The sequence below is a fragment of the Hemitrygon akajei genome, chromosome 7 (assembly GCF_048418815.1).
Source record: "Hemitrygon akajei chromosome 7, sHemAka1.3, whole genome shotgun sequence".
NCBI classification, from domain to species: Eukaryota; Metazoa; Chordata; class Chondrichthyes; order Myliobatiformes; family Dasyatidae; genus Hemitrygon; species Hemitrygon akajei.
This window is the reverse complement of record NC_133130.1, coordinates 111,860,839-111,883,990: the sequence shown is the minus strand read 5'-3', so window position 1 is coordinate 111,883,990 and position 23,152 is coordinate 111,860,839. Positions and strand designations below refer to the sequence as shown.

The 23,152-nt window shown below is 49.0% G+C and overlaps 1 protein-coding gene across 4 annotated transcripts in view; it reads left to right on the top strand.

Annotated features, from left to right (window-relative positions):
• The window catches only part of LOC140730810 (unconventional myosin-VI), a 322,637-nt gene that overhangs the window by 231,925 nt on the left and 67,560 nt on the right, over positions 1-23,152 (top strand). For all 4 annotated transcript variants that reach the window (XM_073051731.1, XM_073051733.1, XM_073051732.1 and 1 more), the window contains 3 exons: positions 10,043-10,200; positions 12,358-12,449; positions 21,857-21,929. In XM_073051731.1, the coding sequence (XP_072907832.1) occupies positions 10,043-10,200; positions 12,358-12,449; positions 21,857-21,929 (323 nt within the window). The remainder of the gene's footprint in view (positions 1-10,042; positions 10,201-12,357; positions 12,450-21,856; positions 21,930-23,152) is intronic.

Sequence of the window (23,152 nt, the reverse complement as noted above, 5' to 3'; positions counted from 1 at the left end):
ACATTTAAGAAAAAGTTGGACAGGTACATGGATGAGAGGTGTATGGAGGGATGTGGGCCAAGTTGCAGGTCAGTTGGGACTATGCAGAAAAATGGTTTGGTACAGCCAAGAAGGGCCAAAAGGCCTGTTTCTGTGCTGTAATGTTCTATGGTTTTGTGCTCACCAGAAACTATGACAGAATTGTCATTTACACACCGGGTCAGGCCACAAAGTTATACTTATTATCTAAGTATGTATACTATATACAACCTTGCGATTCGTCTCCTTACAGGCAGCCACAAAACAAAGAAACCCAATAGAACCCGTTAGAAAAAAGACCGTCAAAACATCCAATGTGCAGGGGGAAAAAACGTTCAAACAATAAAAGTGAGCAAATAGCGTTGAGAACTTGAAGTTCACCAAGTGAGTTCACGGTCACGAAACCGGTTACAGCCGATCCAGGAGCCCATCCAATAGCAAATCTCCACTGACGTAAGACTGACTGGTCCATAATTCCCAGGGTTACCCCTACTCCCTTTCTTGAACAAAGAAATAACATCTGCCGTCCTCCAGTCCTCTGGTGCTACTCCTGTGGCCAGTGAAGACACAAAGCTCACTAGTGGCCTGGTAGAAGATACAGCAAGCACTCTAGAAGAGATGATTATCACAGGCAGTAACTGATGGAATGTGCACACGTGGAAGCACTGGATATGGCCAGTTTCCCAGCAAAGCCAGGTCCTGGGTCAATGTACAAACCCCATTTCCAGAAAAGTTGGGATATTTTCCAAAATGCAATAAAAACAAAACTCTGTGATATGTTAATTCTCGTGAACCTTTATTTAACTTGACAAAAGTACAAAGAAAAGACTTCCAATAGTTTTACTGACCAACTTAATTGTAATTTGTAAATGTACGCAAATTTAGAATTTGATGGCTGCAACACACTCAACAAAAGTTGGGACAGAGGCAAGTTTACTATTGTGTTACATCACCTTTCCTTTTAATAACAGTTTTTAATCGTTTTGGAACTGAGGATACTAATTGTAGTAGATTTGCAATTGGAAATTTTGTCCATTCTTGCTTGATACAAGACTTCAGCTGCTCAACAGTTCGTGGTCTCCGTTGTCTGATTCTCCTCTTCATGATGCGCCATACATTTTCAATAGGAGATAAATCTGGGCTGGCAGCAGGCCAGTCAATCGCACGCACTCTGTGTCTACAAAGCCATGCTGTTGTAGCCCGTGCAGAATGTGGTCTGGCATTCTCCTGCTGAAATAAGCATGGACGTCCCGGGAAGAGACGTCGCCTTGATGGCAACATATGTCTCTCTAAAATCCTAATATACGCCTCAGAGTCAATGGTACCTTCACATACATGCAACTCACCCATGCCGTGGGCACTGATGCAACCCCACACCATCACAGATGCTGGCTTTTGCACCTTTCGCTGATAACAATCAGGATGGTCGTTTTCATCTTTGGCATGGAGAACTGGACACCCGTTTTTTCCAAAAACTAGCTGAAATGTGGACTCATCTGACCACAGCACAGGTTCCACAGTCCTTCGGTCCATCTGAGATGAGCTCGGGCCCAGAGAACTCGCCGGCATTTCTGCATAGAGTTGATGTATGGCTTCCTCCTTGCGTAATACAGTTTCAAGTTGCATTTCTGGATGCAGCGACGGACCGTGTTAAGTGACAATGGTTTTCCGAAGTACTCCCGAGCCCAGGTGGCTATAATTGTCACAGTAGCATGACGGTTTCTTAGGCAGTGCCGCCTGAGGGCTCGAAGTTCACGCGCATTCAACAGTGGTTTCTGACCTTGCCCTTTACGCACTGAGATGTCTCTGAATTCTCTGAATCTTTTCACAATATTATGTACTGTAGATGTTGAAAGACCTAAATTCTCTGCAATCTTGCACTGAGAAATGTTTCTTTTGAACTGACTAACAATTCTCTCATGAATTTTGGCACAAAGGGGTGAGCCACAACCCATCCTTGCTTGCAAAGACTGAGCCTTTGATGGATGCTACTTTTATACCCAGTCATGATAACTCACCTGCTACCAATTAGCCTGCTTAATGTGGAGTCTTCCAAACCAGTGTTACTTGAATATTCTGTGCACTTTTCAATCTTATTTTAACTCTGTCACAACTTTTGTTGAGTGTGTTGCAGCCAATTCTAAATTTGTGTATATTTACAAAATACAATTAAGTTAGTCAGTAAAACTATTGGAAATCTTTTCTTTGTACTTCTGTCAGTTAAATAAGGGTTCACATGAATTAACATATCACAGATTTTTGTTTTTATTGCATTTTGGAAGATATCCCAACTTTTCTGGAAATGGGGTTTGTAGATTCATGCATCCATGACAGATATATTAAAGTTTGTCTCTCTTTAATGTTCTTTGACAACCAGCATACCAACATTGATCCAGGGAAACTGTGCCTTTCCGGATTGCCTGCTTGGGCTCCCCTATCGTTAGTAATTTTGTTTTCCGCAGCTCCTCTTGGGGATCTGCCATGTTTCTGTTTGGAACAGTTTGCTCCATTGCTGCCTCAAAATGTCCGAGTTGAGAGCTGGATTTCCATAGACCAATTAGCGCCTTTAACTTTATTCGCCATGTACATTTACACGTGTGAGGAATTTGGTCAGGCCACGACTGCGTTCAACAAAAAAAAACAACATTCAGCAATTTTAAATTATAAAGAATTGCATTTATAAAATAATTTTGTGTGTGTATATATAAAAAAAACTAATAAAGTTACAGGTTAAAGGATGTATATGGAATAAAATGAACATATGTGCCAGCATGTGTTTACAATATAAATAGATTCTAAGATGTGGCTTGAAAGTGTTCACAGTGCAGTGATGGGATGGGGCAGGGGGCATGGTTGATCAGATTATGACCATTAGACATAGGAGCAAAATTAGGCTGTTTGACCCATCGAATCTGCTCTGCTGTTCCATCATGGCAGATTTAGTATCCCTCTCGACTCCATCCTCTTGCCTTCTCCCTGTAACCTTTGACGCCCTTACTCATCAAGAACTTATCAACCTCCGCTATAAACATACCCAATGACTTGGCCTCTACAGCCATCTGTGGCAATGAATTCCACAGATTCACCGTCCTCTGGCTAAAGAAGTTCCTCCGCTCCTGTTCTAAAGGGGCACCTTCTATTCTGAGGCTGTCTCTTCTGGTCCTAGGCTCCCCCATTACAGGAAACATCCTCTCCACATCCACTCTATCTGTGCCCTCTGGTCCTAGACTCTCCCATTACAGGAAACATCCTCTCCACATCCACTCTATCTGTGCCCTCTGGTCCTAGACTCTCCCTCCCCACAGGAAACATCCTCTCCACATCCACTCTATCTGTGCCCTCTGGTCCTAGACTCTCCCTCCCCACAGGAAACATCCTCTCCACACCCACTCTATCTGTGCCCTCTGGTCCTAGGCTCCCCCATTACAGGAAACATCCTCTCCACACCCACTCTATCAAGACCTTTGAATATTTGATAGCTTTCAATGAGATGCCCATACCCCTAATTCCAGTAAACTCCAGCGAGTACAGGCCCAGAGCCATCAAATTCCCAAACATTAGATTTACCAGACAGTTCTCCCCCACCCCGCCATGCCAAACTATTCCTAACTGCTTCTCCTTCTAAGATTCTAGTTATTCCAAGCCATTGTCCGAGATAGGTCCTGAAGCATCTTGGGACTTCCGTTACATTAAAGGTGCTATATAAATGTGGAAAACTGGGGCTGAAGTTTAAAGGTTAGCTGGGCATTGTTCCTTTAACCTGTTTAGTGTTTGTTCTCTATCTCTCAATTGTATTCTGGCATAATTTAAAAGCAAATGAAGATCTGCTTTTTGAAGATTTAGTATCAGTTATGGCATAGTTCCCAGTGCACCTCAAGGATGCTGTCTTCCCAGATTAAACATTTCTATTAATTTTCTTTCTCCAAAAGAGGCCATCTCTTGGGAAAAGTGATCTGAATACCTGTCAGTAAAGACACCATCTGTATTGAATTTCTGTATTAAGAGACGTTAAACAGTGTAATTCTGACAATCAGCTACAGAATATCATCAATACCCTGCCCTTGACCAACCACATAGTCTCCATGGCCAACAAAGCACATCAATGTCTCGATTTCCTCAGGAAGCTGAAGAAATTTCACGTGTCCCCTTTGACCCTCATCAAATTTTAACAAAGCACCATGGGAAGCATCCTATCCAGACATATCACAGCTTGGTACGTCATCTGCCCATGAAGGCAAGAAACGGCAGACTTCAACTCGTCATGAAAACCAGTCTCCTCTCCATGGTCTCTGTACACTTCCCTTTGCCTTGGTAAAGTGGTCAGCACAATCAAAGTCCCCACCCACATCAGGACGTTAGAAACATAGAAAGCCTACAGCACAATACAGGCCCTTCAACCCACAAAGATGTGCCGAACATGTCCTTACTACCTTAGAAATTACTAGGCTTACCCATAGCCCTCTATTTTACTAAGCTCCATGTACCCTATCCAAAAGTCTCTTAAAAGACCCTATCATATCCGCCTCCACCACCGTTGCCGGCAGCCCATTCCACGCACTCACCACTCTCTGAGTAAAAAACTTACCCCTGACATCTCCTCTGTACCTACTTCCAACCACTTCCTGCGTCCTCTTGTGGCAACCATTTCAGCCCTGGGGAAAAAGCCTCTGACTATCCACATAATCAATGCCTCTCATCATCTTGTACACCTCTATAAGGTCACCCCTCATCCTCCGTCGCTCCAAGGAGAAAAGGCCGAGTTCACTCAACCTATTCTCATAAGGCATGCTCCCCAATCCAGGCAACATCCTTGTAAATCTCCTCTGCACCCTTTCTATGGTTTCCACGTCCTTCCTGTAGTGAGGCGACCAGAACTGAGCACAGTACTCCAAGTGGGGTCTGACCAGGGTCCTATATAGCTGCAACATTACCTCTCAGCTCCTAAACTCAATCCCACGATTGATGAAGGCCAATACACCATATACCACCTTATCCACAGAATCAACCTGCACAGCTGCTTTGAGCGTCTTATGGACTCGGACCCCAAGATCCCTCTGATCCTCCACACTGCCAAGAGTCTTACCATTAATACTATATTCTGCCATCATATTTGACCTACCAAAATGAACCACTTCACACTTATCTGGGTTGAACTCCATCTGCCACTTCTCAGCCCGGTTTTGCATCCTATCGATGTCCCACTGTAACCTCTGACAGCCTTCCACACTATCCACAACACCAACCTTTGTGTCATCAGCAGACTTACTAACCCATCCCTCCACTTCCTCATCCAGGTCATTTATAAAAATCACAAAGAGTAAGGGTCCCAGAACAGATCCCTGAGGCACTCCACTGTTCACTGACCTCCATGCAGAATATGACCCGTCTACAACCACTCTTTGCCCTCTGTGGGCAAGCCAGTTCTGGATCCACGAAGCAATTTCCCCTTGGATCCCATGTCTCCTTACTTTCTCAATATGTCTTGCATGGGGTACCTTATCAAATGCCTTGCTGAAATCCATATACACTACATCTACTGCTCTTCCTTCATCAATGTGTTTAGTCACATCCTCAAAAATTCAATCAGGTTCGTAAGGCATAACCTACCCTTGACAAAGCCATGCTGAATATTCCTAATCATATTATACCTCTCCAAATGTTGATAAATCCTGTGTCTCAGGATCTTCTCCATCAACTTACCAACCACTGAAGTAAGACTCACTGGTCTATAATTTCCTGGGCTATCTCTACTCCTTTCTTGAATAAGGGAACAACATCCGCAACCCTCCAATCCTCTGGAACCTCTCTCCTCCCCATTGATGATGCAAAGATCATCACCAGAGGCTCAGCAATCTCCGCCCTCGCCTCCCACAGTAGCCTGGGGTACATCCCATCCAGTCCCAGCGAATTATCCAACTTGATGCTTTGCAAAAGCTCCAGCACATCCTCTTTCTTAATATCTGCATGCTCAAGTTTTTCAGTCTGCTGCAAGTCATCGCTACAATCACTAAGGTCCTTTTACATAGTGAATACTGAAGTAAAGTTTTCATTAAGTACCTCTGCTATTTGGAACATAGAATAGTACAGCACAGTACAGGCCCTTTGGCCCACAATATTGTGCCAACCCTTACACCCTGCCTCCCATATAACCACCCACCTTAAATTCCTCCATATAATCTCCGGTTCCATACACACTTTCCCACTGTCACACTTGACAGGTCCTATACTTTCACACCTTATCCTCTTGTTCTTCACATACTTGTCGAATGCTTTGGGGTTTTCCTTAATCCTGCCTGCCAAGGCCTTCTCATGGCCCCTTCTGGCTCTCCTAATTTCCTTCTTAAGCTCCTTCCTAGTAGCCTTACAATCTTCTAGATCTCTAACATTACCTAGCTCTCTGAACCTTTTGTAAGCTTTTCTTTTCTTCTTGACTAGATCTATTACAGCCTTTGAACATCACAGTTCCTGTACCCTACCATAACTTCCCTGTCTCATTGGAACGTGCCTGTACAGAACTCCACACAAATACCCCCTGAATATTTGCCATATTTCTTCCATACTTTTCCCTGAGAACATGTGTTTCCAAATTAAGCCTCCAATTTCCTGCCTGATAGCCTCATAATTCCCCTTACTCTAATTAAATGCTTTTCTAACTTGTCTGTTCCCATCTCTCTCCAATACTATTGTAAAGGAGATAGAATTATGATCACTATCTCCAAAATGCTGTCCTACTGAGAGAACTGACACCTGACCAGGTTCATTTCCCAATACCAGATCAAGTACAGCCTCTCCTCTTGTAGGCGTATCTACATATTGTGTCAAGAAACCTTCCTGAACACGCCTAACAAACTCCACCCCATCTAAACCCTTCACTCTAGGGAGTTGCCAATCGATATTTGGGAAATTAAAGTCTCCCATCACGACAACTCTGTTATTATTACACCTTTCCAGGATCTGTTTCACTATCTGCTCCTCGATATCCCTGTTACTATTGGGCGGCCTATAAAAAAAACACAGTAAAGTTATTGACCCCTTCCTGTTCCTAACCTCCACCCACAGAGACTCCGTAGACAATGCCTCCATGGTGTCCACCTTTTCTGCAGCTGTGACACTATCTCTGATCAACAGTGCCACACCCCCACCTCTTTTGCCTCCCTCCCTGTCCTTTCTGAAACATCTAAAACCCGGCAATCGAAGTAACCTTTCCTGTCCCTGAACCATCCAAGTCTCTGTAATGGCCGCCACATCATATCTCCAAGTACGTTCTCCCTTCACTTCTTCTCCCCCCCCCCCACCCCTTCCACTGGACAGCAGATAGAAAAGGTGGCAAATACCTACCATCTGGCTTGATGACATCTTCCATTCTGCCGTGAAAAAAAAATTGAACAATTCCTTAGTGCGATGAGATGGGCTCTTAGCCTGACGATCGCCATTGCTGTCTGCCTGCAATGCACTTCCTCTGCAAAACTATATTCTGAATCCTGACCATTCACCAGGTCACGTTTGTCAAGTTCCTCATCATCACCCTGCGATCTTTAAAGCTTAGTGGTTTGCAGGAAAGTTCATTATAATATTGTATAACGCCTAATAAGGATATAAAGAAAGGTTCCACCTAGATTACTGACATCCAAACATACAAATGGGTTCCCATAATATCAAATTCAAAGTCCAACATATCCATGCTTGCTCCTGTGAATGGAAGGAACGGTTTCATCCTCCCATCCACTTTTGGTAGTTGTTCTTTCGCCATTGTTACTCAAAATAGCCGTGAGGTAGAGTTGCTGCTCCATTAAACACCGTTAGACCACATTTGGAATATTGTGCTCAGTTCTGTTCGTCTCCTTTTCAGAAGGATGTGCAGATGAGATTTACCAGGACGCTGTGTGGACTAGAGACAATGTCTTGTGAGGATAGGTTGAGCAAGGAGTTGGAGTGAAGGAGGGTGAGAGGTGTACTAAGTGATAAGAGGCATAGATCAAGTGGATAGATTTTTAAAAAATAGAATGGGCAGCTATGCAGGAAGGAAGGGTGTGATTGATCTTGGAGTAGGTTGGTGGGTCAGCAGTACATCGGGGGCTGAAGGACCTGTACTGTAATGGTCTGTGTTCTTTCTTTGCAATCTTGTGACACTTCGATAGCGTTCATTAGAAAAGTGTGGCTGCCATGTCGTGTGATTTGTGTATTTTCTGATTTGCGGACAAAATTGACTTCAGAATGTCTATGAATATGGGACTTGTTGGTTACCTAAGGCATCAGTAGTGAGGGAAAACCTTCTACTGAGGCACAGCCGAAGCCTCGAGCTGACCAAGGTGTTGCTGCACCGTGAGCTGGATGGAGAACTGGGTGATCATTTTCAACTGTCCTCAGACTTTGATGAGAATGACTCAACATCAGAACTCGTGTTTGAAAAGCCACAATTACCGTGATGGTCTGTTCTTTCCTCTTGTTTTTGGTATCTGGTATTGTAACTGACGTGTGCTCGATTAGGAGATGGTGAACTTGAGGGTGCAGGGGGCTCTGTTGAATTACCTGGTTGATAGCAGCTGACACCCAGGAGTATTTCTGCTAATAATCCGTTTCTATGACAGCTCCAGTCATGCCGTGTTATTAGGACTCATTGTTCAAATGAAATTTTAAAGTGGAGTGTTGAATATTATGTTACAAAATGCAGCCTTGTGAACGTTAGTCATAATTCTCTGTAGCAAATATTGAGCTCTGAGTTTTCAAATTAGGCATTCTTCATCGAAAGAATAATTTGGTCACGGACAGTGACAGCACTTGGCGGTCTGATGCTGTGGTGAAGTGGAAAGGTATATTGATGAGATGATTAAACCTCTTTTTTCTTTTACCAATTAACAGTGCAATACTTTTGCAGAATGTATTAACTTGGGATTATTGTTGAGGGCAGTGTCTGGTTGAAGTGTGGCTTTCTTTCTTTCTGCATGTTCTGGATAAATTCCACTTCGCCTTGTTCTTGTACAGAGTTATGAAATCACATAGCCCTTGAAAGTAAAATTCAATACATAAAGACCATAAGACATAGGAGCAGAATTAGGCCATTCAGCCCATCGAATCTGCTCCACCATTCCATCATGGCTGACTTATTATCCCCCTCAAGCCCATTCTTCTACCTTCTCCCTATAAACCTTGACACTGACTAATATTTGTATATCTGTGCACTTGTAATGCTACTGTGACGCTGAAATTTCCTTTGGCATCAATAAAGTATCTATCTAATCAATAATCTGTCAACCTGCAGTTTAAATATATCCAATGACTTGGCCTCTACAGCATCCTTGGCAATGAATTCAACAGATTCACCACCCTCTGGCTAAAGAAATTCCTCCTCATCTCTGTTTTAAATACGGATCCCTCTATTCTGAGGCTGTGCCCTCTGGTCCTCGACTTTCCCACTACTGGGAAAAACCCTCTCCACGCCCATTTTCTCTTGACCCATCAATATCTGATACATTTCATTGAGATTTCCCCCGCCCCCCCACCCCATTCTTTTAAACTCCAGCGCGTACCGGCCCCGAGCTCTTCCTAGGTTAACTCTTTCTTTCCCTCCTCTGGGCCCTTCCCAATGCCAGCACACCCCTTCTTAGACGCGTGGCCCAAATTTGCTCTGAATCCTCCAAGTGCAGTCTGGCCTGAAATCTGTGGTGTTGCTGATTGGGATCTGACTTGTGCTGGGCTGCAGGTTTGGGAGACTGATCAATAAGGGGACAGCTGAGGTAGAGCGGGGAGGGGGTGATGTTAGAGTTGGGAAATGGGGAGGAATTGCGATGGATGGTTTCAGAAACCAAATGGAGAAAATGGCCAAAGAAAGAGGCTTTTCCATCATAGGTCAGCCAATCAGCTTTGGCCCCTTGATCAGTGTGGTATGTCTGTGAACCCTTCTGGAAGGCAGAAGCATTTTAAGACTTATGGTCAGGCAGGCTGGTTTTGACATCAGTGGTCATGTAACAGAACCGAAAGATGTTTGATTGTTTGTGAATGAAAGCCTGCTCTGCTGTTTTTTTAGGGTACCTTTAAAAGTGGAACAGGCAAACAACGCTCGGGATGCTTTGGCCAAAGCTGTTTACAGCCATCTGTTCGACCACGTTGTGAAGCGGGTCAATCAGTGCTTTCCATTTGAGACCTCCAATTTCTTCATCGGAGTCCTGGACATTGCCGGCTTTGGTGAGTTTTCATTCCTCCAGCCATGCCCGTGTTGGTTTCCTGCAGGTGTCCCAGCTTCTCGTCGCGCCCCAGAGATGGGCAGGTTCGGGTTTTGTTAGCTCTGGGAACGCTAGGCTGACGGCGGGAGCGTGGCGACCACCCGCCGGCTGCCTCGGACCGTGTCGGTCGTCGACGCGGGCGGCACGTTGCGTTGCACGTTTCAGTGCTCCCGCGAGAAGTAAAGCTAATCTTTCTGGACAGCGCGGGAGCGCGGGAGCGCAGATCACTTTACAGCACCGCAGACTCGGGTTTGCTTGCCACCGCCGTCTGAAAGGAGTTTGTACCTTCTCCCCGTAACCCCATGGCTGTCCTCTGGGCACTCTAGGTTCTTCCCACATTCCCAAGCAGGTTAAGTGCTCACACAGCTATAACTGGGTTGCGTAGGCTCATTGGGTCGAAAGGGTCTGTAACTGTGCTGTATCTCTTAGGTAAAACAAATTCTAAATGTTTTTTTTAATTATCTTTTGTTCTGTATCTTCATGGTTTGTTTGACCACAGTGCAGTCTGCTGATAATATCTTTAATGTAATTAATTTTAAATTATTTCTTAATTTGTTTTGAACTAAGTGGAATGGGAATTCAGTGCTCAAAATAACCTTGGGTTGTTGGAGGAATAGAGTTAATCTATCCAATTAGGACACCAAGGAAGCAGGTCTGGGAAATGTCAGTGTTTGTAAAATTGGATTCCCATCATCTGAGATTGGAATTTTAAGATGAACGATTAGCCTGCTGGGATTCTGTGAGTATAGAACCAGGCATCCACGTTAAGTAATAAATTGCTTCATAAATTATAATTATGAATTATTAAGGTTCATAATTCAATGCAAAAATCGCCAAAGTGCCACTGAACACAGTGTTCAGAACAGGTATAACAAAAGGCCGTTTGCTTGAAAGTTCAGGTATGTGGTTAATAGATGTAGTTCCACATTATGGGTTTTAGCTGTGGGTAATTATTCACAGCTCACGGATAAAGCATCATTTACACAGCCCCCCTCACAATTTCACTGCCCAGAATTTCTGCCCACTCTTGCTCTCTCACTTCCCTCTCACAACCTGTGCACTATTCATTCATACCCCCCCCTCGGCCGCCACTGCCCCAGCCCCTCCCCCCCACCTCTGTCCTTCCTGTTATCACCTTTCTCCCAGACCCTGTTCAGTTGGGCTGGAGGGAGTGAGCTGCAGCAGTGTCTGGGATGGAGGATCACTGCTGCTTATGGATCTGTGTATCATCCAGTTTTTTCTGCCCCATCCCCTCACCCTTCCTGTCTCTAATTCACCTACTCGCCCCTCACACACGTTGCGTCTCTGTAAGCTGGGAACTGGGGGTTTAATTTGTAGCAGCGACTGGAAATGGAGCCGGCCTGAGCTCTCCTCCAGTGGTTTTATTAATTAAAGAAATTAATAATGAAGATGAAAGCATGCTAGGTAATTGAGCATCAAAGTTCTGATTTGGAGATGATCTTTTACGAAACCATGGCAACATCATTTCAATTAGCACCTGACCCTGAGGGAGAGAGAGAAAGTCTGGGGCAGGAAGGAAGAGAGTAGTAAAGAGGAATTTTGATAAGGTGCTGCTGCCACCAGGGGGAGAGATGCCACATTGGTCGTGAGGAGAGTGACGTGGGCTCCGGAGGTATGACGAAAGGCAGGATTACGAGGAGGGGGAAGCGGAAGTATTCCTGATGAAACTCACCTTCTCTGCAAAAGGTTCAGAGTTTTTTGAAAATTTATTTTGTGTTTCACAGCATTTGTAATGTGTCCAGCTGCTTTAAGAAGCTAACTCGCCCACTGCAGTGGAAACCAGTGCGTTTGCCACCATTATGCAATTGGTTTGGCTATTTTTGTCAAACCTTTTGACAAGTCTTGTGGTTTCCAGACTAGAAAGCCAGAGTCAGTTAGACAGATAAATTCACATTGACGCATGCTTGTGTGGGAATGGGACAGGGACACAGAAGACCTCCCTGCAGCTGGAAAGTGCAAAAGGGAGCTGTCTTGCCCGCTTCATTTGACAAAAGTCGCGGGTACGGCTGCAGACTCTTGAGATTGTGGGAAGCCCTTTATTGTTCATGGGCACCTCTCTGGTTGTACTTCTGACCTCTTTTGGTTTGTGTTTCAACAGAGTACTTTGAGCACAATAGTTTTGAACAGTTCTGCATTAACTATTGCAATGAGAAGCTGCAGCAGTTCTTCAACGAAAGGATTCTCAAAGAGGTAAAACCCGCTCTTGTGTTTAAACCTAGACTAGATTCAGCGTGGTAAAGGACAGGGGTTCAGTATTACCAGGGAAACCAGTCGGTCTCTTATTTCGCTCTTGGGGGGGGGGGGGTTCTGCCTCAGGTTTGCTGTTTAATCATTTACGGTGGGAGGGGGTGCAGGTGGGTGAAATCCCTTTTCAGAAACTCTGCAGATTTCAAACCCACCTTTCAGATCTACTCCTCAGTTTTTTTTCCTCCAGTCCTGCCGAAGGGTCTCGGCCCGAAACACCGACTGTCCACAGACGCTGCCTGGCCTGCTGAGCTCCTCCAGCATTTTGTGTCTGTTGCTCGGACTTCCAACATCTGCAGACTTCCTCTTGTTTGTAGTCGTTGGCAAGTTGGACAAATTATATTCAGACAATGGAGCTGTGCGACGCCTGACATTTCACATCATTTTCAGGTTGTGGTGTTAGAACTGTTAATGGAGCTCAACGCAGTCTGATGCAGATTCATTAATGCTAACTGTTAGCATAGCCATAGCTGGAGTACAGCAGTGTGGTGGCGCTGATGAAATGTTTTATGGGGTAAATGATGAGGGCAGCTGTTGATCTCAGTGAACTGGAGGGCGCCCTGTTTCGGAAGCGATTTGTAGCTGGTGATGTGTTACAGCATATGTGCACGTGTTACTTGCTGACTTCCCAAGATGTAATGGTGATGGAGTTCACTGAGCCTGCTGCTCCTTGTTCTCAATGTCCTCTCTCTTTTTGGTCTTTTAACTATCTTTCTGTTCCTCTGCTGACCACCACCTTGTCTGTCTGTCCATGGTGTAAGTGGTGTAAGTGATGGGCCACTTGCCTTTGTATGGAAGGGAATAAAGCGATTAATGTCAGCACTTGCATCTGAAGTGGGAACTGTCGTGGTCAGAGGCTCATTTCTCAGCTTTGCCCTTATTTTTTCCCCCTTTTGTTTATTTTGTTTAAAGGAAACATTGAGAAAGCCTCTTTAGCTCTATCAAGCCAAAACCATCACCACGTCTTCAGTTTTTCATCCCCCAGGCAGTCCATCAGAACTGCTCGAGCCGTTCAGTTTACAAAGACAGTGGCACGTACGAATACAGCGGCTTCTCGGGGGGGGGGGGGGGGAGGGGGGGGCAACCAAAAGGTGTTTATTTTCTCTTTGAAAAATTAGATTTTTACAATCCAAAGACAATTCTACTCTAAGAACATCAGGTACCGCAGGGCTAGTCGGTCAGCGAGCTGCTGGACTGAGGGTGGAGCCGGCCGGGGTGTTGTAGGGGCCAGTTTGTGTACTGAGGGGCTGACCTGCTGCCTGCTGCTTGGAAGCATCGGAGATGGTGCAGCAAAACCGTGGGGGGTTGTCTCGGACATTTTCACTTGCGATTGTACGACTCTGTTGGACAGTGATAATGTAAGTTGCCCAAGGCCTGTTACCCCTGTCTGGCGGTGGGATAGTCAACATGGGAGCTGTGCAGTGGGAACTAGGCCTCAAGCCTCAGGCTTGCCTGCTGCTGCAGGCCAGGTGAGAGATGTGGAAGCGCTGCAGCATGGGTGAGCTCGGCTGGGACTTGGCCTCGCCCGTTGGGGCTGCCCTCTTGTGTTCAAGCGGTGGAATGACAGGCTGGAATGCATGCGCCTGCATTGTCTCTCAGGGTCATGGACTACGTATATTTTTCTCAAATGCATGTGCTTCTGTGCTTGATATTTTTATTATGTTACTCGCTTTCTTTTTGATGTTTGCTTGCTATTTTGAATGTTTTGCACCTTGGCCCCAGAGGAACACTGTCTCATTCAGTTGTATCTATGGTTTGAATGATAATTAAACTCGATTTGATTTGAGATCAAGTGCTCTAGTTAGCCCCTCCCCCTTTACTGTGCTCACTGTAAACACTTTAAACCGTTTTTTTAATAATTCTGCTTACATGGAGAATGCATGTGTTATTTATTCACTTATGCAGATTTTAATGCAAATCCATCATTTAATGTATAACTTTATTCATTTATTTTAAATTTAAATATAATTCTTCACTCTTTATAATTGTTGAATTTTTTTTTTGTTGCATATAACACCCTGACTAATGTGCCATAGACAAATTTCTAAAACGTAAATGTGTAAGGTAAATAAAGTTGACCGTTGAGTCAGACTGCACAGCCACAGGATGACTTTCCACAAGCGAGTGGTGATGGCAGAGAGGTGATGGCAGAGAGGTGTGCAGTGATGTGACAGTGAAGAGTAACCATTTATACTTCAGGACTGCACGCAGGACGTGTGGCTGATTGCCAAAATCAGCGCGTTTATTCGTGCAGCTAAAGCTGTGGATGTTTGATAATTTTGTATTGATGTGATTGATCAAAGTTCTTGAAGGCTGTCATGTTTTTTGTGATGGAGTATTCGACATTTATCTTTCCTGTTGGTTGTGTCGGGTTGGATGATTTGCACAAATTGGTTGGCAGCACTGCTAATGACTATTCTAGAGGGCATAAAATCCAATTTACTCAGATAATGACATTACATCACTGCTGGGAACTGCTGGTCATCCTTTGATAACGTCAGATACACTCCACAGCGATGAAGAATATATAGTTTATTGTTTTTGAGTGATGCTTGGTGACAAATGGGACCCCTGAGTTTTATTAATAACTTAGATGAGTAAGTGGGTTAGTAAGTTTGCAGGTGAGATGAAGTTTGGTGGAGTTGTGGACAGTGTAGAAGGCTGTCGTAGATTGTAATGGGACATGGATGGGATGCAGAAATGGGTTGAGAGATGACGGATAGAGTTAATCCAGAGAAGTGTGAAACGATACACTTTGGAAGGTCAAACTTGATGGTAGGTTGCAGGGTTAATGACAAGCTTCATAGAAGTGGGAGGGACAGAGGGATCTTGAGGCCCAAGGCCATTGATCCCTCAGAGCTGCTGCACAAGTTGATAGGGTGGTTAAGAAGGTGTTATAGTGTCTTACAAATGGATCTCAAGCGGGTGAATTTGATGAATGCCTACGAGAAGGCTTTTTAGAGCAGTTTGTCGTGGAACCTACTTGGGGATCAGCTATACTGGATTGGGTGTTACGTAATGAACCAGAGGAGATTAAGGAGCTTAAGGTAATAGAATCCTTAGGAGGTACTGATCACAATATGTTTGAGTTTAGCTTGAAACTCGATAGGGAGAAAGTAAAGTCTGATGTAGCAGTCTTTCAGTGGAGTAAGGGAAATTACAGCGGTATGAGAGAGGAGCTGGCCAAAGTAAATTGGAAGGAGATGCAACCAGGGATGACAGCAGAGCAGCAATGGCGTGAGTTTCTGGGGAAAATGAGGAAGGTACAGGATAGATGTATTCCATACACAAATACTCAACTGGCAAAATAGTATAACTGTGCTGACATGGGAAGTTAAAACTATGTAAACACAAAAGAGAGGGCATACAACAAAGCAAAAATTAGTGGGAAGACAAAGGATTGGGAAGCTTTTAAAACTCTACAGAGAGCAACTAAAAGAATCATTAGGAGGGAAAATATGAAAGCAGGTTAGCAAACTATCTCAGAGTGGATAGTAAAAGCTTTCTCAAGCATGTAAAATGTAAAAGAGATGCGAGTGGATAGGACCGCTAGAAAATGAGGCAGGAGAATATTAATGGGGGACAAGGAGATGACATGAACTAAATGAGTATTTTGCGTCAGTCTTCACTGTGGAAGACACTAGCAGTGTACCAGATGTTGTGGTGTGTGAAGGAAGAGAAGTGAGTGCAGTTACTATTACAGGAGAGAAGGTGCTCAAAAAGCTGAAAGACCTGAGGGTGCATAAGTCATCCGGACCAGACGAACTGCACCCTAGGATTCTGAAAGAGATGTTGCTAGAGATTCTGGAGGCATTAGTGATGATCTTTCAAAAATCAATGGACTCTGGTATGGTGCAGCGTAAACATAAAATTACTTTAAATTAGCGATTAAACAAAACGTGCAAAGTAAAGAATAATGAGGTAATGCTGACGGACACTCGGAATCTGATGCTGCAGAGGGAAAAAGTTGTTCTTGAATTGCTGAATGAGGATCTTTAGGCTCCCGTACCTCCTTCCCAATGGTAGTCATGGGAAGCGGTCGTCCTGGAAGGAGCGGGTCAGTAGTGACGGATGGCTCCTCCATGTTGAAGACGGTGTTGGGTCAGGTTGCTCTGTCAGCAATGTCCATGCTGTCCAACAATCCATCCGGTCTTCAGGCTCCTCTACCTCCTCCCCAATGGCGGTCATGAGCCTCCTCGTTGAGGCTCTGTCTGTTGCAGCTGGTGGGAAGATGATGCCTGTTGGGCCGGGTAGCTATGTCAGCAATAGTGATCCATCCAGACTCTCATCTCAGAACCTCCTCAGCTGCTGGCATTGAGCTGGAGAGGGGTGGGGATGAACAATTCGATATTCACGTTATACTCACAACTCCCCCGTCTCCCACCCAACTCCCACCTTCCCTCCGCCTCCCCCTCAGGCTCTCTCTCCCCCCTCCTCTTCTATCTCCACATCCCCAACCCTTTCTCTCCCTTCCACCTCCCCCTCAGGCTCTCTCTCCCCGCTCCTCTTCTATCTCCACATTCCCAACCCTTTCTCTCCCTTCCCCTTCCTCCCCTCCCACCTCCCCCTCAGGCTCTCTCTCCCCCCTCCTCTTCTATCTCCACATCCCCAACCCTTTCTCTCTCCTCCCCTCCCACCTCCCCCTCAGGCTCTCTCTCCCCCCTCCTCTTCTATCTCCACATCCCCAACCCTTTCTCTCCCTTCCCCTTCCTCCCCTCCCACCTCCCCCTCAGGCTCTCTCTCCCCCCTCCTCTTCTATCTCCACATCCCCAACCCATCCTTCCCCTTCCCCTTCCTCCCCTCCCACCTCACCCTCAGGCTCTCTCTCCCCCCTCCTCTTCTTTCTCCACATCCCCAACCCTTTCTCTCTCCTCCCCTCCCACCTCCCCCTCAGGCTCTCTCTCCCCCCTCCTCTTCTATCTCCACATCCCCAACCCTTCCCTCCCCTTCCTCCCCTCCCACCTCCCCCTCAGGCTCTCTCTCCCCCCTCCTCTTCTATCTCCACATCCCCAACCCTTCCCTCCCCTTCCTCCCCTCCCACCTCCCCCTCAGGCTCTCTCTCCCCCCTCCTCTTCTATCTCCACATCCCCAACCCTTCCCTCCCCTTCCTCCCCTCCCACCTCCCCCTCAGGCTCTCTCTCCCCCCTCCTCTTCTATCTCCACATCCCCAACCCTTCCCTCCCCTTCCTCCCCTCCCACCTCCCCCTCAGGCTCTCTCTCCCCCCTCCTCTTCTATCTCCACATCCCCAACCCTTTCTCTCTCCTCCCCTCCCACCTCCCCCTCAGGCTCTCTCTCCCCCTCTTCTATCTCCACATCCCCAACCCTTCCCTCCCCTTCCTCCCCTCCCACCTCCCCCTCAGGCTCTCTCTCCCCCTCTTCTATCTCCACATCCCCAACCCTTTCTCTCCCTTCCCCTTCCTCCCCTCCCACCTCCCCCTCAGGCTCTCTCTCCCCCCTCCTCTTCTATCTCCACATCCCCAACCCTTCCCTCCCCTTCCTCCCCTCCCACCTCCCCCTCAGGCTCTCTCTCCCCCTCTTCTATCTCCACATCCCCAACCCTTTCTCTCCCTTCCCCTTCCTCCCCTCCCACCTCCCCCTCAGGCTCTCTCTCCCCCCTCCTCTTCTATCTCCACATCCCCAACCCTTTCTCCCTCCTCCCCTCCCACCTCCCCCTCAGGCTCTCTCTCCCCCCTCCTCTTCTATCTCCACATCCCCAACCCTTTCTCTTTCCTCCCCTCCCACCTCACCCTCAGGCTCTCTCTCCCCCCTCCTCTTCTATCTCCACATCCCCAACCCTTTCTCTCCCTTCCCCTTCCTCCCCTCCCACCTCACCCTCAGGCTCTCTCTCCCCCCTCCTCTTCTATCTCCACATCCCCAACCCTTTCTCTCTCCTCCCCTCCCACCTCACCCTCAGGCTCTCTCTCCCCCCTCCTCTTCTATCTCCACATCCCCAACCCTTTCTCTCCCTTCCCCTTCCTCCCCTCCCACCTCCCCCTCAGGCTCTCTCTCCCCCCTCCTCCTCTATCTCCACATCCCCAACCCTTCCCTCCCCTTCCTCCCCTCCCACCTCCCCCTCAGCCTCTCTCTCCCCCTCTTCTATCTCCACATCCCCAACCCTTCCTTCCCCTTCCCCTTCCTCCCCTCCCACCTCACCCTCAGGCTCTCTCTCCCCCCCTCCTCTTCTATCTCCACATCCCCAACCCTTTCTCTCTCCTCCCCTCCCACCTCCCCCTCAGGCTCTCTCTCCCCCCTCCTCTTCTATCTCCACATCCCCAACCCTTTCTCTCCCTTCCCCTTCCTCCCCTCCCACCTCCCCCTCAGGCTCTCTCTCCCCCCTCCTCTTCTATCTCCACATCCCCAACCCTTCCCTCCCCTTCCTCCCCTCCCACCTCCCCCTCAGGCTCTCTCTCCCCCCTCCTCTTCTATCTCCACATCCCCAACCCTTTCTCTCCCTTCCCCTTCCTCCCCTCCCACCTCACCCTCAGGCTCTCTCTCCCCCCTCCTCTTCTATCTCCACATCCCCAACCCTTTCTCTCTCCTCCCCTCCCACCTCACCCTCAGGCTCTCTCTCCCCCCTCCTCTTCTATCTCCACATCCCCAACCCTTTCTCTCTCCTCCCCTCCCACCTCCCCCTCAGGCTCTCTCTCCCCCCTCCTCTTCTATCTCCACATCCCCAACCCTTTCTCTCCCTTCCCCTTCCTCCCCTCCCACCTCCCCCTCAGGCTCTCTCTCCCCCCTCCTCCTCTATCTCCACATCCCCAACCCTTCCCTCCCCTTCCTCCCCTCCCACCTCCCCCTCAGCCTCTCTCTCCCCCTCTTCTATCTCCACATCCCCAACCCTTCCTTCCCCTTCCCCTTCCTCCCCTCCCACCTCACCCTCAGGCTCTCTCTCCCCCCTCCTCTTCTTTCTCCACATCCCCAACCCTTTCTCTCTCCTCCCCTCCCACCTCCCCCTCAGGCTCTCTCTCCCCCCTCCTCTTCTATCTCCACATCCCCAACCCTTCCCTCCCCTTCCTCCCCTCCCACCTCCCCCTCAGGCTCTCTCTCCCCCCTCCTCTTCTATCTCCACATCCCCAACCCTTCCCTCCCCTTCCTCCCCTCCCACCTCCCCCTCAGGCTCTCTCTCCCCCCTCCTCTTCTATCTCCACATCCCCAACCCTTCCCTCCCCTTCCTCCCCTCCCACCTCCCCCTCAGGCTCTCTCTCCCCCCTCCTCTTCTATCTCCACATCCCCAACCCTTCCCTCCCCTTCCTCCCCTCCCACCTCCCCCTCAGGCTCTCTCTCCCCCCTCCTCTTCTATCTCCACATCCCCAACCCTTTCTCTCTCCTCCCCTCCCACCTCCCCCTCAGGCTCTCTCTCCCCCTCTTCTATCTCCACATCCCCAACCCTTCCCTCCCCTTCCTCCCCTCCCACCTCCCCCTCAGGCTCTCTCTCCCCCTCTTCTATCTCCACATCCCCAACCCTTTCTCTCCCTTCCCCTTCCTCCCCTCCCACCTCCCCCTCAGGCTCTCTCTCCCTCCTCCTCTTCTATCTCCACATCCCCAACCCTTTCTCCCTCCTCCCCTCCCACCTCCCCCTCAGGCTCTCTCTCCCCCTCCTCTTCTATCTCCACATCCCCAACCCTTTCTCTCCCTTCCCCTTCCTCCCCTCCCACCTCACCCTCAGGCTCTCTCTCCCCCCTCCTCTTCTATCTCCACATCCCCAACCCTTCCCTCCCCTTCCTCCCCTCCCCCTCAGGCTCTCTATCCCCCCTCCTCTTCTATCTCCACATCCCCAACCCTTTCTCTCCCTTCCCCTCCCTCCTCCCCCTCAGGCTCTCTCTCCCCCCTCCTCTTCTATCTCCACATCCCCAACCCTTTCTCCCTCCTCCCCTCCCACCTCCCCCTCAGGCTCTCTCTCCCCCCTCCTCTTCTATCTCCACATCCCCAACCCTTTCTCTCTCTTCCCCTTCCTCCCCTCCCACCTCCCCCTCAGGCTCTCTATCCCCCCTCCTCTTCTATCTCCACATCCCCAACCCTTCCCTCCCCTTCCTCCCCTCCCACCTCCCCCTCAGGCTCTCTCTCCCTCCTCCTCTTCTATCTCCACATCCCCAACCCTTTCTCCCTCCTCCCCTCCCACCTCCCCCTCAGGCTCTCTCTCCCCCCTCCTCTTCTATCTCCACATCCCCAACCCTTTCTCTCTCCTCCCCTCCCACCTCCCCCTCAGGCTCTCTCTCCCCCCTCCTCTTCTATCTCCACATCCCCAACCCTTTCTCTCTCCTCCCCTCCCACCTCCCCCTCAGGCTCTCTCTCCCTCCTCCTCTTCTATCTCCACATCCCCAACCCTTTCTCCCTCCTCCCCTCCCACCTCCCCCTCAGGCTCTCTCTCCCCCCTCCTCTTCTATCTCCACATCCCCAACCCTTTCTCTCCCTTCCCCTTCCTCCCCTCCCACCTCACCCTCAGGCTCTCTCTCCCCCCTCCTCTTCTATCTCCACATTCCCAACCCTTTCTCTTTCCTCCCCTCCCACCTCCCCCTCAGGCTCTCTCTCCCCCCTCCTCTTCTATCTCCACATCCCCAACCCTTTCTCCCTCCTCCCCTCCCACCTCCCCCTCAGGCTCTCTATCCCCCCTCCTCTTCTATCTCCACATCCCCAACCCTTTCTCTCTCCTCCCCTCCCACCTCCCCCTCAGGCTCTCTCTCCCCCCTCCTCTTCTATCTCCACATCCCCAACCCTTTCTCTCCCTTCCCCTTCCTCCCCTCCCACCTCACCCTCAGGCTCTCTCTCCCCCCTCCTCTTCTATCTCCACATCCCCAACCCTTTCTCTCTCCTCCCCTCCCACCTCCCCCTCAGGCTCTCTCTCCCCCCTCCTCTTCTATCTCCACATCCCCAACCCTTTCTCTCTCCTCCCCTCCCACCTCCCCCTCAGGCTCTCTCTCCCCCCTCCTCTTCTATCTCCACATCCCCAACCCTTTCTCTCTCCTCCCCTCCCACCTCCCCCTCAGGCTCTCTCTCCCCCCTCCTCTTCTATCTCCACATCCCCAACCCTTTCTCTCCCTTCCCCTTCCTCCCCTCCCACCTCCCCCTCAGGCTCTCTCTCCCCCTCCTCTCCTGCCTCACCCTCCATGCACCCCTCTCTTACTCCCCGCTCCTCTGCATTAGGTTTTCTACATTAAAGTGAAAGTTTTTCACTTATGAGCAATGCTAGAAGCGAACTCCGATTTTCATGTCAGCTATTCCCCTGTTAATTTTATTTTTTATTTCATTTAGAGACGCACCATGGAACTGGTGATATGAGGATGAAAGATTTTGTGTGTTCTAGACAGTGGTGTTTTCAGAGAAGGTAAAACGGATGTGACTGTTTCACTTGCAGGAACAAGAGCTGTATCAGAAAGAAGGGCTTGGTGTGAACGAAGTGCACTATGTCGACAATCAAGACTGCATTGGTACGTACCAAGTTAACCTGGGTTGCAAAACTAATTCTGTGCTAGCTTGTTTCTGTTGCATACTTAGGATGTACTGGTGACAGTTTTGTAACTAAAACAACATCTAGAAAAAATAGAGTCTGAACTACATTCAGGAAGGGATGAACACTCAATACGCTGGAGGAACTCTGCAGATCAGGCAGTGTCTATGGAAAGGAATAAAGAGTCGATGTTTCAGACTGAGACCCTTCATTAGGGTCTCATCCCTCCTTCCAACCTGGCTCTAATCCCTGCTGTGTCTTCACCATCCCCTTTGACCTTCCCCTCCCTGAGGTGGAACGTTCTGCAGTCAGCAAGAGGCTTCCCTTTACCCCCCTGTGCGCATGTCTGCCGTGACGCCAAACTCTACTTCGCGATCTTCGTTTCTGAGCCTACTGCTTTGTTGAGGATTCCCCATGGCACGTCAATGGTTCTCTCCCCCCACCCCCCCGTCATCTCGGTGCCCCCCCTCAGTCCCACTTCCTTCTCTTGGACACCCCACTCTGGTTTTCTCACTGCTTTGGGACTCTTTATATCTAATTGCCCAAGAGATAGCAACTGCCTTGACTTCAGCACTCCTGTGCCCTATTCGAACCTTACCCCCTCTGAACGCACTGCTCTCCACTCTCCCCGCACTTCACCGTCAAACCCGCAGGCATGGGAACACCGTTGCAGTGTGGTGAGGCCAGAGCACAACTCTCAGACAGTTTCTCTTACTTACTCCCTGAAGCGGAGCCCACTCCAGACCATTGGGCTGCTGTCTCACCAACCTCAACTCTGGAGACCTCCCGTCCACTGCCACCCACCTCTCCCGTCCGCTGCCACCGACCACCCGTCCGCTGCCACCGACCTCCCGTCCGCTTCCACCCACCTCTCCCGTCCGCTGCCACCGACCACCCGTCCGCTGCCACCGACCACCCGTCCGCTGCCACCGACCACCCGTCCGCTGCCACCGACCTCCCGTCCGCTGCCACCGACCTCCCGTCCGCTGCCACCGACCTCCCCCGTCCGCTGCCACCGACCTCTCCCGTCCGCTGCCACCGACCACCCGTCCGCTGCCACCGACCACCCCCGTCCGCTGCCACCGACCTCCCGTCCGCTGCCACCGACCTCTCCCGTCCGCTGCCACCGACCTCCCCCGTCCGCTGCCACCGACCTCCCCCGTCCGCTGCCACCGACCTCTCCCGTCCGCTGCCACCGACCTC